Source organism: Mobula birostris, chromosome 12, assembly GCF_030028105.1.
Source record: "Mobula birostris isolate sMobBir1 chromosome 12, sMobBir1.hap1, whole genome shotgun sequence".
NCBI classification, from domain to species: Eukaryota; Metazoa; Chordata; class Chondrichthyes; order Myliobatiformes; family Myliobatidae; genus Mobula; species Mobula birostris.
In genome coordinates, this window is record NC_092381.1 from 85931975 (window position 1) to 85948039 (window position 16065).

Consider the following 16065-nt stretch of genomic DNA (forward strand, 5'->3'; position numbering starts at 1 on the left):
AGGCAAGTGAACAGCATACATTTTGCCTCACATCTTGGCAGGATGACAGTGCAGAAAAGACTTACAATGATATTGCCAGAGCTGTGGAAAGATACATTAGGCCATTGTCTATAGACCAGCGGCAAGTTAGGAAAAAACAATGATCTACCAATTGAAGGAAGACTGAACAGTGCAAAAAGGGAGCTTATTGTTTTTTCAGCTATCAACAACTGGGACCATAGGCAAGAAAACATAAAGTTAGGCAAAAACCTTTGTTCTTGACTGGAAAGGAGGTCTCAGATCAGCTACTGGAGGAGCCAGAACTACCACTCAAAGAATCACGATAAACAATGTGCCAAAACAGGCAGAGCTACATTTCGACCAAGACTGGGAAGTGGGATAGCCTGAATTGCTATGGAATGGTCACAAAAGGTTGAATAATCTTCTCCAGGGCCATGATTTCAACAGTTTCTGACTGTCTGAACATAATTGTAAAATCACCACCATGGAGCATGAAGACAAAAATAAGGTTATAATGAAAGTATAGAGAAATATGAATTAAATAGTCACTTAACACAAAATAATTTAATTGCCTCATAATTAAGGAGACCAGAAAAATGTGTATTAAAAGGATCATTCCACAGAAATTTCCTCTGGGACCAATTCAGACCAAGGGATAAATTGGCCTGAACACTTGGATTCAACATCCAGAGTTGCTAGACAAATGCAAGAACAGAAATCGTTATTCACCAAAAATAACAGGGTTGTCAACATTTCTCAGTTCATTGCTGACATGTGTAATAGGTCATCAGATGAAATGATTTTAGCTCCTTTATAAGTAAGCATAATTTCCGTACATTGGAATAACTTGTCTCCTGTTTCTGTGGAAAAAAAATTATTGCTGACAGCAATGAACTCTGAAAAATAATAAGTCGCTATTGTATCATTTTAAACTCAAAGTTCCCATTAATGCCAACCAACATAGAACTTAAGTTTGTAAAGGAAAAAAAGTTACTGTTGACATTGGGTTAGAATTAGCATATTGGGCAAAACTGATTAAGAGTCAAAATCTTTCCTCAGCAAGAGATGCCAAAATAATTTTCAAGTAGTTATTTAAATTATATTCACACTGCCTATATCGAGGCTAGGTTGACAATTTTCTTACACAGCTTCATTGATTTACTGTCTACATCAAAGTCACCAATGTGACTTGCTTGTACTAGCGGATTGTGTCCTTCTAACTACAATTGCTCAGTAGCAACTTCCTGTCATTTCACTTCATACTTTGAAGTAATGAGTGAGAGATAAGATCAATGTAATGCAGGAGTCATTTAAAAACAACAATAAAACAATAGGGTTGGTTGTCATGGGGGGACTTCAACTTCCCTAATATAAATTGAGACCTTCTTAGTGCAAAAGTACTCTTAGTTAAGAGAACCTTGGATGTCGAGAGAGGTGATGAATTTAGTCAAGAAGAAAAAGGAAAAATATGTGAAGCTTAGGAAACTAGAATCAAACGGAGCCCTTGAGAATGATAAAGAAGCACAGAAAGAAGAAGGGTATTAGGAAAGCCAGGAGGGCCATGAAAGGGCCCTTGGCAAACAGAATTAAAGAGAATCCCAAGGCATTCTATACATACATCAAGATCAAGAGAATAACTAGGGAGAGGGTAGGACCACTTAAAGATAAAGGAGGGAATATTTGTTTAGATGTGGAGGATGTGGGTGAGGTCCTGAATGACTACTTTACGTCCGTATTTACCAAGCAGGACATGGAGGACAGAGAGATCAGTGCTGAGCATATTGATATGCTAGGGCATTTCAAGATAAAGGAGAAGTTAGTGTTGGGTCTCTTAAAAAGTATTAAAGTGGATGTCCCCAAAGCCTGATGTGATATACTCCAGGTTATTGAGAGAACCATTAACCTGCTAATATTGTTCCATTATTCAAGAAAGGAACTAGAAATAATCCTGGAAACTATAAATTGATGAGTCTCATGTCAGTGGTAGGGAAGTTACTGGAGAGAATCCTTAGGGATAGAATTTATGTGCATTTGGAAAACCAAGGCCTAGGGCGAGCCAGCATGGCTTTGTGCAGGGCAGGTCCTTTTTTACTAAACTTTATTGAGTTTTATGCCGAGAAGACAAGGGTGTTTGATGAAGGTAGAATTACAGATTTTAGTAAGGTACTTGATAAGGCTTATCCAAAAAATTAAGATGCATGGGATTAATGGTGAATTAGCTGTTTGGATTCAGAACTGGCTTGGCCATAGAAGACAGAGGGTAGTAGTCGAAGGGACTTATTTAAGCTGGAAGACTATGGTTAGTGGTGTTTCACAAGGATCTGTAATGGCACCTCTGCTGTTTGTGATGTACATAAATGACCTTGATGAAAATATAGATGGGTGGGTTAGTAAGTTTTCAGATGATACGAAGATTGGTAACATAGTGAATAGCACAGAAGACTGGTAATGGATACAGCAGGTATGGGCTAAGAAATGGCAGATAGAGCATAACCCAGTTAAATGTGAAGTGTTGCATCTTCGTAGGACAAAGGTAAAGTGACAGTAGATTACTAAGGGCAAGATCCTTAACAGTGTTGATGAGCAGAGGGATCTTGCAGTCCAAGTTCATAGCTCCTTGAAAGTGACTAAAAAGACATAAACATGCTTGCCTTTATTTGTTGAGGCATTGTGTTCAAAAGTCAGGAAGTTACGTTGCAGCTTCATAAAACTCCAGTTGGGCTGCATCTGGAGTATTGCATAACTGTGCTAGTCACCCAATTATAGGAAGGATGTCCAGGCTTTGGAGAGGATGCAGAAGAGGTTTACCAGGATGCTGCCTGGATTAGAAGGCATGTGATATCATGAGATGTTGGACAAACTTGGGTTGTATTCTCTGGGGTAGCAGAGGCTGAGGGGTGACCTGATAGAGGTTTATAAGATTATGAGAAGCATAGATAGAGTAGATAGAGTATCTTTTTCAGGGTTGAACTATCTAAAACCAGAAGGTATGTACTTAAGGTGAGAGGGGATTATTTCAAAGAAGATGTACAGGGTATTTTTTTTTAAACCAAAGAGTGATGGATGCCTGGAATGCTTTGCCTGGGGTGCTGTCATAGAACACTACAGCACAGAAACAGGCACTTTGGCCCATCTAATCTGTGCCAAACCATTAATCTGCCTAGTCCCATCATCCTGCGTCCAGGCCATAGCCCTCCAAACCCCTCTTATCCATGTACCCCATCCAAATTTCTCTTAAATGTTGAAAGCAGCCCTACATCCACTATTTGTATCAGCAGCTCGTTCCCTATGCTCACTACCCTCTGACTGACATTTCCCTTCATGTCCCCCTTAAACCTCACCTTTCACCCCTAACCCATGACTCTAGTTGTAGGCTCACCCAACCTCAGTGGAAAAAGCCTGCTTGCATTTACCTATCTATACCCTGCATAATTTTGTACCTCTCTATCAAATCTCCCCTCAATATTCTACATTCTAGGGAATAAAAGTCCTAACCCTATTCAACCTTCCTCTATAACTCAGGTTCTCAAGCCCTGGCTACATCCTTGTAAATTTTCTCTGCACTCTTTCCTGTAGGTACATGACCAAAACTGGACACAATATTTCAAATTAGGCCTCACCAACATCTTATACAATTTCAACATAACATCCCAACTCCTGCACTCATTACATTGATTTATGAAAGTCCATATGTCAAAAGATTTCTTTACAACCCTTATCTACCTATGATGCAATTTTCAATGATTTATGGATCTGCATTCTCAAATCCCTTTGTTTTACCACACTACGCTGTGCCCTACCACTCATCGTTTAAGCCCTACAGTACCCTGATTGGTCCTCCCAAAGTGCAACACCTCACACTTGTCTAAATTAAACTCCATCTACCATTTCTCAGCGCATGTTTTAAGTTTATCCAGATCCTGCTGCAAGCCCTGATAGTATTCTTCTCTGTCCACTACACAGCCAATCTTGGTGTCTTCCTCAAATTTGCTGATCCAGTTGTCACATTATCATCCAGGTCATTGATATAGATGACAAAAAACAATGGACTGATCTCTGCGACACACCACTAGCCACAAGCCTCCAGTCAGTCAGGCAATCATCTACAACCACTCTCTGGCTTCTCCCGTGAAGCCAGTACTTCATTCAATTTGCTACCTTATCTTGAATGCCAAGTGATTGAACCATCTTTACCAACCTCCTATGAGGGAATTTGCCAAAGGGCTTGCTAAGTTCCATGTAGACAACATCCACTGCCTTGCCCTCATCAACTTTCCTGGTAACTTCCTCTTAAAACTCTAAGACTGATCACCATGCAAAGTCAGATTGACTATCCGTAATCAGTCCCTGCCTATCCAAATACTGATAAATGTGATCCCTTAGAATAACTTCCAAAAACTTTTCCACTACTGACGTCAGGCTCACTGGCCTATAATTTCCTGGCATATTCTTAAGTGTCTTTCTTAAACAACTGACTAGGCATTTATCCACCTCAAGTCAGTAAACACTCTGCTGTGATCTGTATAGTGTCTATGACCCCACTTGTGTATTGCCCCACATCTACAGATTGTGTCCATTTCTCAGGTAAATACAGATGAGAAAAAAATCCATTAAAAGATCTCCTCCATCTCTTTCAGGTCCATGCATAGATTACCCCTCTGATCCTCCAGAGGACCAATTTTGTCCTTGCTATCCTTTTGCTCTTAACATATCTGTAGAAGCCCTATGTTTTCCAACATTGTATTTCATTTGCCATTTTCTTGCCCATTCTCCTAATCTGTCTGTCCTTCTGCAGCCTACCTGTTTACTCAACACTACCTGCCCCTCCACCAATTTTCGTATCATCTGCAAACTTAGCAATAAAGTCATCTATTCCATCATCTAAATCATTGATAAACAGCATAACAAGAAGTGATCCCAACACTGGCCCTTGCAGAACACCACTAGTCACTGGCAGCCAACCAGAAAAGGATCCTTTTATTCCCACTCACTGCCTCCTACCAATCAGCAAATGCTCTAACCATGCCAGGAACTTTCCTGTAATACGATGGGCTCTTAACTTGGTAAGCAGGCTCATCTGTGGCACCTTGTCAAAGGCCTTCTGAAAGTCCAAGTACTGTATACAACATTCACTGCATCCCCTTTATCTATCCTACATGCAATCTCCTCAAAGAATTTCAACAGGTCAGTCAGGCAAGATTTTCCCATCTTGCCCTGTCACCAAGTACTCTATAACAACAACCGACTCCAATAACCTCATTCTTGATAACTGACTCCAACATTTTCCCAACCCATGAGATCAGGTTAAAAGGTCTATAATTTCCTTTCTGCTACCTTCCTCCTTTCTTGAAGAGTGGAGTGACATTTACAATTTTCCAGTTCTCTGGCACCAAGCCAGAGTCTAATGATGTTTGAAAGATCATTTCTAATGCCTCCACAATCTCTACTGCTACCTTTTTCAGAACCCTAGCGTGTAGTTCATCTGGCCCGGGTGACTTATGTACCCTTAGGTCTTTCAGTTTTTTGAGCACCTTCTCCCTTGTAATAGTAACTGCATTCACTTCTCTTCCTTCACACCCTTCAACATCTGGCACACTGCTAGTGTCTTCACAGTGAAGACTAATGCAAAATACTCATTTAGTTTATCTGCCATCTCCTTAGCCCCCGTTATTATTTCTCTGGCCTCATTTTCTGGCGGTCCTATATGCACTCTCATCTCTCTTTTATGTTATACATACTTGAAGAAGTTTTTACTATCCACTTTGATATTTTTTGTTAGCTTGCTTTCATATTTAATCTTTTCCCTCCTAATGACTCTTCAATTGCTTCCTGTAGGTTTTTAAAAGCTCCCCAATCCAGTATCTCCCACTAATTTTTGCTCTGTTGTATTGTCCTTTCTTTTGCCTTTACATTAGCCTTGACTTCCCGTATCAGCCACAGTTGTACTACTTTGCCATTTGAATACTTGTCTTTGGAATACATCTATCCTGTATCTTCATTTTTTTCCAGAAACTCACACCATTGCTGCTCTGCTGTCATCATCTCCTAATTTACTTTGGCCAACTCCTGTCTCACTGTAATTTCCTTTACTTCACTGAAATACTGCTACGTCAGACTTTACTTTCTCCTTATCAAATTTCAAATTGAACTCAATCACATTATGATCACTGCCTCCTAAGGGTTCTTTTACCTTAATCTCCCTGATCACCTCCAGTTCGTTATATAACACCTAATCCAGTACAGCTGATCCCCTAGTAGGCTCAATGACAAACTGCTCAAAAGGCCATCTCATAGGCATTCAACAAGTTCACTCTCAAGATCTATTACCAACCTGATTTTCCCAGTCGACGTGTATGTTGAAATCTCCCATGACTATCATGACATTGTCCTTTTGACGTGCCTTTTCCATTTCCCATTTTAATCTGTGGTCCACATCCCAGCTGTTGTTGGGAGGCCTGTATATATAACTGCATCAGTGTCCTTTTACCCTTGCAGTTTCTTAACTCAAACCACAAAGGATTCAACATCTTCTAATCCTATATCACATCTTTCTACTGATTTGATGCCATTATTTTCCATCAGAACCATGCCATCCCCTCTGACTATCTTCCTATCCCTTCGATACAACGTGTAACCTTGGACATTCTGCTCCCAACTATAACCATCTTTCAGCCACAATTCAGTGATGGCCACAACATCATACCCAACCATCTGTAAAAGTGAAACAAGATCAGCCACCTAATTTCTTATATTCCAGCCATTGAGATATAACACTGAGTACTGTATTTGCTACCCTTTTTGATTCTGCATCTGTAAAACACTGATACTCACCCTGCTGGTTGCAATTTTGTCCTATCATTTGCCTGCCCTTTCTGACAGTCTGATTGCATGCTATCTTCACTTTTTTTACCATCTGTCCTCTCCTGAGACCCTTCACTCTGGTTCCCATCGCCCAGCCAAATTAGCTTAAATCCACCCCCCCGCCCCAACAGCTCTAACAAACCTGCCTGCGAGAATAGTGCAAACCATCACTTTTGAACAGCGCACACCTCCGCCAGAAGAGATCCAATTATCCAAGAACCTGCACCAACTTCTCAACCATGCATTAATCTGTCAAATTATCCTATTTCTACACCCACTGGCACATGGCACAGGTAGCAATCTAGAAATTACTACCCCAGAGGTCCTGTTTCTCAGCTTTCTACCTAGCTCTATAAATTCTCTTTTCAGGACCTCTTTGCTTTTCCTTCCTATGTCATTGGTACCAATACATCTGGCTGCTCTCTCCCCCTCTCCAAAATGCTGTGGACACAATCTGAGATGTCTCCGACCCTGGTACCAGGGAGGCAACATACATTCGGGTGTCCCATTCACGTCCACAGAATCTTCTGTCTGTTCCTCTGACTATCGAGTCCTTTATCACTACCGCTCCACTCTTCTCCCTCTTCCCCTTCTGCATCATGGACCCACGCTCAGTGCCAGCATCCAGTCTCTGTGGCATTCTCCTGGGAGGTCATCCCTGACTACAGTATCCAAAGCAGTATACTTATTATTGAGAGAAATGGCCACTGTGCTATCTGCCTATTCATGTATCCATTTCTCCTGCTGGTCACCCAGCTACTCTCCTCCTATAACTCAGTGGTGACTACTTCCCTGTGACTCTGATCAATGATCTCTTCACTCTCCCGCACCAGCCGAAGGTCATCCAGCTGCTGCTCCGGATCCCTAACACGGTCTTCAAGGAGCTGCAGCTGGATGCACATCGCAGATGTAGTTCTCTGGGAGACTCTGGGCCTCCCAGGACTCAACATCCAGCATGAAGAACACACAACAGCCATTTACTACACTCGGTACAGCAAGAGAGAGAAAAGGGAACCTTAACAGAGGCTTACCCAGAGCCAACACCTCTTCCAAGCATTGCTGACCTCTTTTGAGCCAAAACCCGACTCTCCTTCTCTCACCACCGTCCTACTCCCAACAATGGCCGCCCCACTTGTCCATTCTGTACTTGTAAACAAATGTCACCGACCTGCGAGAAACTCCGTCGCTGTGGCCTGCTCCTGCTGTTAATTCGACAGTCAGAATAAGCCCGAGCACCTGCAAAGCTCTCCTTTTAAACAAGCACCGCTGAGCTGCGAGAAACCTCATCGCTGTGGCCTGCTCCTGCCACTGATTGGGCCGCTGGAACGGAGGTGTTGTGGATAGGCACATGGTTGTGAGGCAAATGGAACTATATGGACATTACGAAGGCAGAAGGGATTAGTTTAGATGGTCATTTGATTACTAACTTAGTTGGACAGGCTGTGCCGAAGAGCTTGTTCCTGTGCTGTAGTGTACTGTTCGACTTTCTTTGTTGTTTATTTTATGTACTTCAGTTCGTTCCTCTATAGAGTACCAGCAGCCTTCTGCATGCACAAAATGTTTGGATCTTTGTTGAGGATAAATCCTAACTAAGCAAAACAAAAATGAGAAAGCATTTCAAGGAAGATGGAAAACAGCTTGGATGAATCATCCATTTCTTCATAATGCTTAGGAACAGGGAACTATTTCTTTTAGATTAAAAATAAAACTAAGTAACTAAACATGTCAGCAGTAGTTGTGGTCAGGTCAGCAGCACAGAAATGGAATGCATGGCCTAACATGTCCATCAATGCTGATCGTGAGGCCCCTATACCTCAGCACCCTTCCTATCCAAGTACCTGCTCAAATGTTAATAGTTAGAAATAATTTTGCCTCTAACATCAGGCAGCTCATTGCATATACTCACCTCCTCTATGTAGGAAAGTGTAGCCCTCAGATCTCTCTTCTCAACTTTCACCTTAAACCTACACCCTCTGGCTTTAGATTCCATGACTTTCTGGAAAAATACAGTGATTATCTATGCCCCTCAATTTTTTTCTCATCTCAAATGGTCACTATTCCACCCCCAACCATTTTGTTATGCGAAACCTAGCTGATTCTATCACTCCTGTTAGCTGAAACCCTCAATTCAAGGTAACCATCTCCTGAATCTCTTGTGCATTTACCAATGCATCCTTCTTTTCCCACCCATAGCCCCTTCAACAAAAAGGGACAGTTTTATACAAACAAGCTTGCAAAAGCAGGACTTTCTCTGGAATTGAGATACTGAACTAGCTAGGCAATACTTAGGAGACTGGGAGACACAGAAGACTTTAGATGTGGAGGAGGCAACTTTACTCTTTACTATTTAGAGAAGTCATTAGGGCACAGATGGACTTCTGGAGCCTTTCAGCAGCAAATTACAAAACACAACTCCAGGAGACAATAACTCTCCACAGCTAAAATGTTCAGTCGCCACAAAAGGCACATTTGAGTATACAACCTTTAACCTAGTTGCAAAGTTAAGGAAGCAAACAAACTCCTTTGCTCTTTTCCATATCCTTGGATAAGATAGCAGCAGTTGGTGAATGCAATTGACAATGACCTCATAAACTCACCATTTACCACTCCTGGCTTAAAAATCAAGGGGCAGGAAATTTAGCAAAAATCAATGACCAAAATGTTACAAGCATCAGCTAAAATAGGAAAAGGTGTTTTCAATGAATGTGATAACCAAAGCTATCTCTTTGTACTGAACAGTTAAACTCATCTTTCAGTGCAAAGTAAAAATTATTGTTACTTGACTTTTTTTGATTAGTTTATTAAAATTGAATTTTTCAACATCCATTGTCTTACTTTTAGAAAGAGAAAGATAAAGTCAAACACACATATAGCTGGCATCCTTTAAGATTGGTGTAAAAAATTGTACTGAGTAAATTAAGTGCTTTTGGAGTTGTCCTTGCGAATGCAGCTGCCAACTCAAGCACAGCGAGCTCCCATAAACAATGAGAGTGTGTTTTAGTTATTGGTTGCAAATGGAGATTGCTTCAAGCTCCATGGAACTGCGTGCAAGGAAAACCACATCCAAAAGACTGTAGAGATATACAAAAATGTACTGTCTATGAGATATCTAGAGGTAGTATTTTCTTATATACCAAGATACTAGACTGCTAACATAGATCAAGGGTTTCCAATCTTTTTTATGCCATGGACCCTTATCATTAACTAGGGAGTCACTGGACCCTAGGTTGGGAACTCATGACCTAGGTTGTTTACATCCAAGCGGTATATGAACTACAGTCTTGCCTCGAAAACTCTTCAAAGTGTTACTCTAATTGTGTATGATAATGATAGTTTCAAAGCGTTTCAATGATATCCAGGCCAAGGTCTCAAATGGAGCAAAAAATGGTCGAAATGGAAGCAAGCCAAGGCAACAACAGAAGAGACATCCAGTGAAATTTGTTCAGTAACTCAGCTGGGGCATCAATAGAATGCAAATTAATGTTCTGCTGACTGGACCCAATTGAACTTCCTTCATCTCCCCAGGTAAATTTGTTACCCAAAACTTAACAGTTGAACTCCTAACAGTGTCTAAATATGTAAAATGTATATAAAAATATCCATTTTCATATTGAAGATAACAATCTTACATATTGCCTTGTGAACCTTACCATAGTCAGCTTATTGAGATCTCTACACTGCAGTTTGCATGTGGTGGCCATCATGGGGGAGAAAAACACACACACAGTTCTGTTTCAAGAGTCATTGAAATAATCAATAACATGTTTGTTTCTTGCAATTGTTAGGGATAAAGAATGAAAGCGTACAAGGGTGCAGAGAAAACACTCACTCAGAAATAATGACACTAGGATGCCACCATTTGGACAAAGATGGCACATTCCTCAATAGTGCCCTCAGGACATTTAAAAAATCCTTCAAATCATTGTCACAGTCAAGGGAAAAAAAGGAAAATTTCACACCAGCACTAATGAAGTCCAGGAGTTCCCATGGGTAATCACGAAACCACAAATTTCAGCGGTGTATAAATGGCATGTTTTTAAGACTGCTGAGCAGATTAATATCTTTCCTTTACGATGGTTCTATTTGTCCGTCATGCTATCCTAGTCTGCCCACAAGTTGCAGAACATCATTCAAAACTGATTAGTACTAACAATAATTCATATATCAAGTCTACTAACCAGTCTAAATAGATAACAGAAATCAACAATATTCACACTAGGTTAAACAGGCTAGAGACACTAATATCTACTATAGGAGCTGAATTTCAAATTCATGTTGCATTAACATAGAAAATAAAGCAAATATTATGCTCCTCTGATGTGTTGATTTTCTAAACTCACATTTTGCACTAGTGTTCAACCCATTTATGAAATACACAGCCTATCTTTCATGGAAGGTTAGTAGAATTGATGAAGCAACTTCCACATGGTCCATACCTCCAAGCTCCATCTCATTTCTCAGTGGACAAAACAGTGACTGTAACAAGACCCCACTGTGAAATGGGTTACCTGGAGTCTCTTCATTTGGCTATTGTTACCCCAACATAAAGCAGCCACTGTGAACACAAAGAGGAGATTTAGACTGGCTTCACTGAACTTCCACAATAGCTGAATAACAATGGAGGAGTTCCTCTTCTCCCATCACTTTCTCACCATTTCCCTACCCTCAACACACTCCCAAGAAGCACAAAAGCCTTAAATCTGTTCTGGAATTGCACCCATTTCCCCTCAAAGGACAGGATAATATGTAGCCCTAGAATACAGCTTAATCATAGTCTAAAACAGAATGTTTTTAATCAAAGATGGAACCCAAAACCGTTCCAATAGCTATCTACACGTCGCCAATAAAATTGTTTATAATTTATAACACTCGAATGACGTCGCACAAAGTATGCGCTTTACCTATCTAATGATTGGGGTAGTTTTCTGATTGACACTTAGAGTGCAAGGATTAAAATCGAGGAAAACCGGTCAGCAACGCACTGTTGACATTGCAAATACTACGGCTCCCCTTCAAATCTCAGGCAAGGAGGTTATTTCCCAGATTTTTCTTTCTGTCTCTCAACCAGCTCTCAGCAAACCAAGAACTCGAAGGAATCTGCTATCGGGACCTCAACTATTGCAGTTCTTTATTTCGTTACTACGTTCCGTTTGAAATTCAGCCGATTACTGGCCAGCACGTTTGGTTTCGTCCTGTGACCTGTGAGCTGCGGAGATTCTCCATTCACCCCGGAATGCTGACAACGTTAACATTCACAACATGTGACTAGTTAGCGTTTTATACCCCGCCGCATGTTGCCGCAAGCGGAAACACTTGCTCTTCCTAACATCCGAGAAATGGCCAAGTTTATGAAGACTTTGCTGTGCAGACAATCCCCAACTAAAATTATTACCGAGTTTACTATCCCAAAGCGCTACAGTAAAGATAGAAGGCAGTACAATAGCCCCCTCGGTTGTTGCAACGCAGAACTGACGAAAGTCCTGCTTTAAGTATTTACAAGACCTTTTCAAAAGCAAATACGGACTGTTCGGTCCTTTCATTTTGATAAAGCGAGCATCCCACGCGGAAAAAAACAATATAATAATATCAGCACTGATTGCCCCGTGCCCTAAAAGCAAAGGTTAATTAACAGGCAGAGTTTGCCCATTTAGTAACCATCCGAATAAGCCCTAATTTCCATTTCATCTATTACAATCAAAATCTCTAAAGGGAGGCAAAAAATACACTGGAGGTTATAGATACATGTAGCCACATTATTATAGAAACACCAACGCCTTGACACTACCCCGGGCCCCTTATGAAAAAAAAACAATTGAAATGCAAATTTCAGACTCTTGAAATATCACGCAATGCTGACTTTTGTGACTTGCAATAAACAATCGTGAAGAGAAAGAGGGGGCAAAACACCCAGTGAACGTTGCTTCAGTGCGCTCAGCAGCACCTCAGCACAATGAACCATGCCCCGTTGTCCCTCCAGCCCACCGCACAGAAAGACACGTACCGGCGAGCTGCTTTCCTCCGGGGACCTGGCTTGATAGTTCTGCAGGGCCACGTTCGGTTCGCCGAGCAGTTCCAGCACCAAGCTCTGCTGAATGTTGCGCACCGCGGATCGCTTTCGGTCGAACATACCGTGAGCGCCCGCATCAGGGGTCCAGGTGGAGGCGGCGGCTGGCAGCAATTCCACAGGTAACGGGGAGATCATTGGAGACGGCTTCCCAAAAAAATAAACACCTATCTTTTGAGGGAGCGGGTGTTGCGTTCTGTTAGGGAGCAAAATAATAGCTACAGAAACATGGTGCTAGAGTGAAGTGCGTGATGGATGGAGTGGGTGCGGAGGTATCCCTCGGCGCCGGGGTGCTGCAGTTGCCTGGCAGCGCGGCTGCTTGACAGGTTGACAGCTGCCTCCCAGCCAGGAGCGGCAGATTGACAGCTGCCGCCCGGGCGTCGTCTGACGGGTGACTGACAGCCGCCGCCGCCTCTGTTGCCGAGGCTCGGGCTGCTCAGCCCCACTGCCTAGATTACTTCACGCTCAACTCCCTTCTTCGAAAGGAGGTGGGAAAAACTTTTTCATCTACTAGCGGTGATGTCATTGCCCCATTCAAATGAGCGCCTTGCGTGCGTGTCTTGGCGTTTATTAAAACAAACCTCACCAAGGCGTAAAAACCTGGGGTGGATTTTTGCAAAAATGGGAAGTGGGATCCAAAGTTGCCTAGTAATGCAACATTTCATCGCTACCTCTAGCCCCATAAAATGCTCTTGACAAATCAGCATCCTTCATCTAACAAAAAAGATCATTTGCAAGGCTCGGTGGCCTCCCTTTTTAAACAATTGCCAATGAGATACTGGGGCATCACTGAACAGTACAGATTTGTTTGTTGCAAGTGATTCACCAGGATGTTTCACTGATAAAGGGAGCGACATGATTATTACATTTAAAATTAGTTTCGCTTTAGGATAAGGGGATTTCTTTTGATACCAAATTAGAATAGCAGATTTTCTCTCCCGGAAAGAGTTAGACAAGTTTTGATTTCCCTAAAACCCAGGAGGTTCTCATTGTCGCTAGATCCCAGTCAGTACAGATTGGTACTAACATCTACTTGATGACGATCAGTCATACCTCACGGATGTTACGTGCAGCCACGACTGTGTGTCTACGCACAGCTCCAGTGATAACAATTAAATTTGCAGATAGCACCATTATCGCTGCCATCAAGGAGGCGTGCAGGAGTGAAATAAATTGGCTGGTTGAGTGGTATCGTAACAGCATCCTTACATTCAGTATCAGCAAGATAAAGACATCGATTGTGGACTTCAGGAAGGGGAAATCAAGAGAACACACCTCAGTACTCACTAAGAGGTCAGTAGAGTAGCTTCAAATTTCTGGGGGTCAATGTCTCAAAAGGTCTAGCTTGGACCTAACACAGTGATGCATTCATGAAGGCAGGCTAGTAGTCCTACTTTAGAAATTTAAGATTTAGTTCATCAAAGACGTGCAAATTTTTATATCCAGTGGAGAGCATTCTGACTGGTTGCTTTATAGCCTAGAATGAAGCCTCCAATACACAGCATCACAAGAGGCTGTAAAGGGTTATATAGTTATTTCCATCATGGGCACTATCCACCTCAAGAGAAGACATCTTAAAGAGCAGATTCCCAAGGCAACATCCATCTGCAAGGACTCACATCAGGGGAATTTGCCTTCTTCTCATTACTACCAGGTATATGAGCCTGAACACTCACATTCAATGATTCAGGAACAGCTTCTTCCCCATCATCTGATTTCCAAATGATCTATGGACACTTTTTTTGTAGTATTTTGTAACTTTCAATACAGTAGTTTGTTTTTGCACTGTACTGCAGCTATAAACAATGATAATGAATCTAATTCTAATTGTCACATTCAATATTTCAGATGTTAACGCTTTCTTTCCAGGTGACCCAAATGAAACTTTCCAGCTGCTATCGTGGGCCACTTTCACCAAAATTTGACTGGAGTGGGGATTGCAAGGACAGCCTTAACCACTCAAAGTTATTCCCAACTCTATGAAGTGAAGATACTCTTCTTTTATATAGGCTTTGCCTAAGAACACAAGGTTTATTTGCTGGGAGGGAAAGAGAGGCTGAAAAATATTTAGTTAAGCTTATTGGGAGAATGCTTTGGCTTTAAACAACCATGGCTGACATGTCAAAACAACTTAAAGTTAAAGAGAGGGCATATAATAGAGCAAAAATTAGTGGGAAGGTAGAGGATTGGGAAGCTCCTAAAACCAGCAGAAGGCAATTAAAAAAGCTATAAGGAGAGAAAGGATGAAATATGAAGGTAAGCTAGCCAATAATATAAAGGAGGATACCAAAATCTTTTTCAGCTATATAAAGATTAAAAGAAGTTGGGAGTAGATATCGGACCAGTGGAAAATGGCGCTGAAGAGGTAGTAACGGGGGACAAAAAAAATGATGGATGAACTTAATGTGTATTTTGCATCCATCTTCACTGTGGAAGACACTAGTAGTGTGCCAGAAGTTTGAGAGTGTCAGGGGGCAGATGTGAGTGCAATTGCTATTACTTGGGATAAGGTGCTTGGGAGGCTAAAGGTAGATAAGTCACCTGGACCAGATGGACTGAAAGAGAACACCAAGGGTTCTAAAAGAGGTAGCTGAGGAGATTGTGGAGGCATTAGTGGTGATCTTTCAAGAATCACTAGATATTTGCATGGTTCCAGGGGACTAGAAAATTGCAAATGTCACTCCACTTCAAAAAAGGGAATCGGGCCAAGGGAAGGAAATAATAGACAAATCTGTTGGAATTCTTTGAGGAAATAACAAGTAGAATAGACAAAGGAGAATCTGTGGATATTATGTATTTGGATTTTCAGAAGGCCTTTGACAAGTTGTTGCATATAAGACTGCTTAACAAGATAAGAGACATTGCAGGAAAGATACTAGCATGGAGGATTGGCTCATAGGCAAAGAATAGAAATAAAGGGAGCCTTTTCTGGTTGGCTGCTGGTGACCAGTAGTGTTACATAGGGGTATGTATGTGCACTGCTTCTTTTTACATTATATGTCAATGACTTGGATAATGAAATTGATTCCTTTGTGTCCAAGTTTGCAAGTGATACAAAGACAGGTAGATGGACAGGTAGTGCTGAAGAAGTAGGGAGGCTGCAGAAGGGCTTAGGCAGAGGGCAAAGAAGTGATAGATAG

General features: G+C 41.6%; 1 protein-coding gene across 3 annotated transcripts in view; it reads right to left on the minus strand.

The window, feature by feature from the left end:
- rgl1 (ral guanine nucleotide dissociation stimulator-like 1) overlaps positions 1-16065 on the minus strand; it is a 185729-nt gene that overhangs the window by 108950 nt on the left and 60714 nt on the right. The window contains exon 1 of one of the 3 annotated variants that reach the window (XM_072274288.1): positions 12991-13413. The exons of 1 other annotated variant lie outside the window; for it this stretch is intronic. In XM_072274288.1, coding sequence (XP_072130389.1) covers positions 12991-13005 — 15 coding nt within the window. In that variant the 5' untranslated portion in view covers positions 13006-13413. Of the gene's footprint in view, positions 1-12862; positions 13414-16065 lie in introns of those variants that run through there. One more of the 3 variants, XM_072274284.1, reaches the window with a different exon arrangement.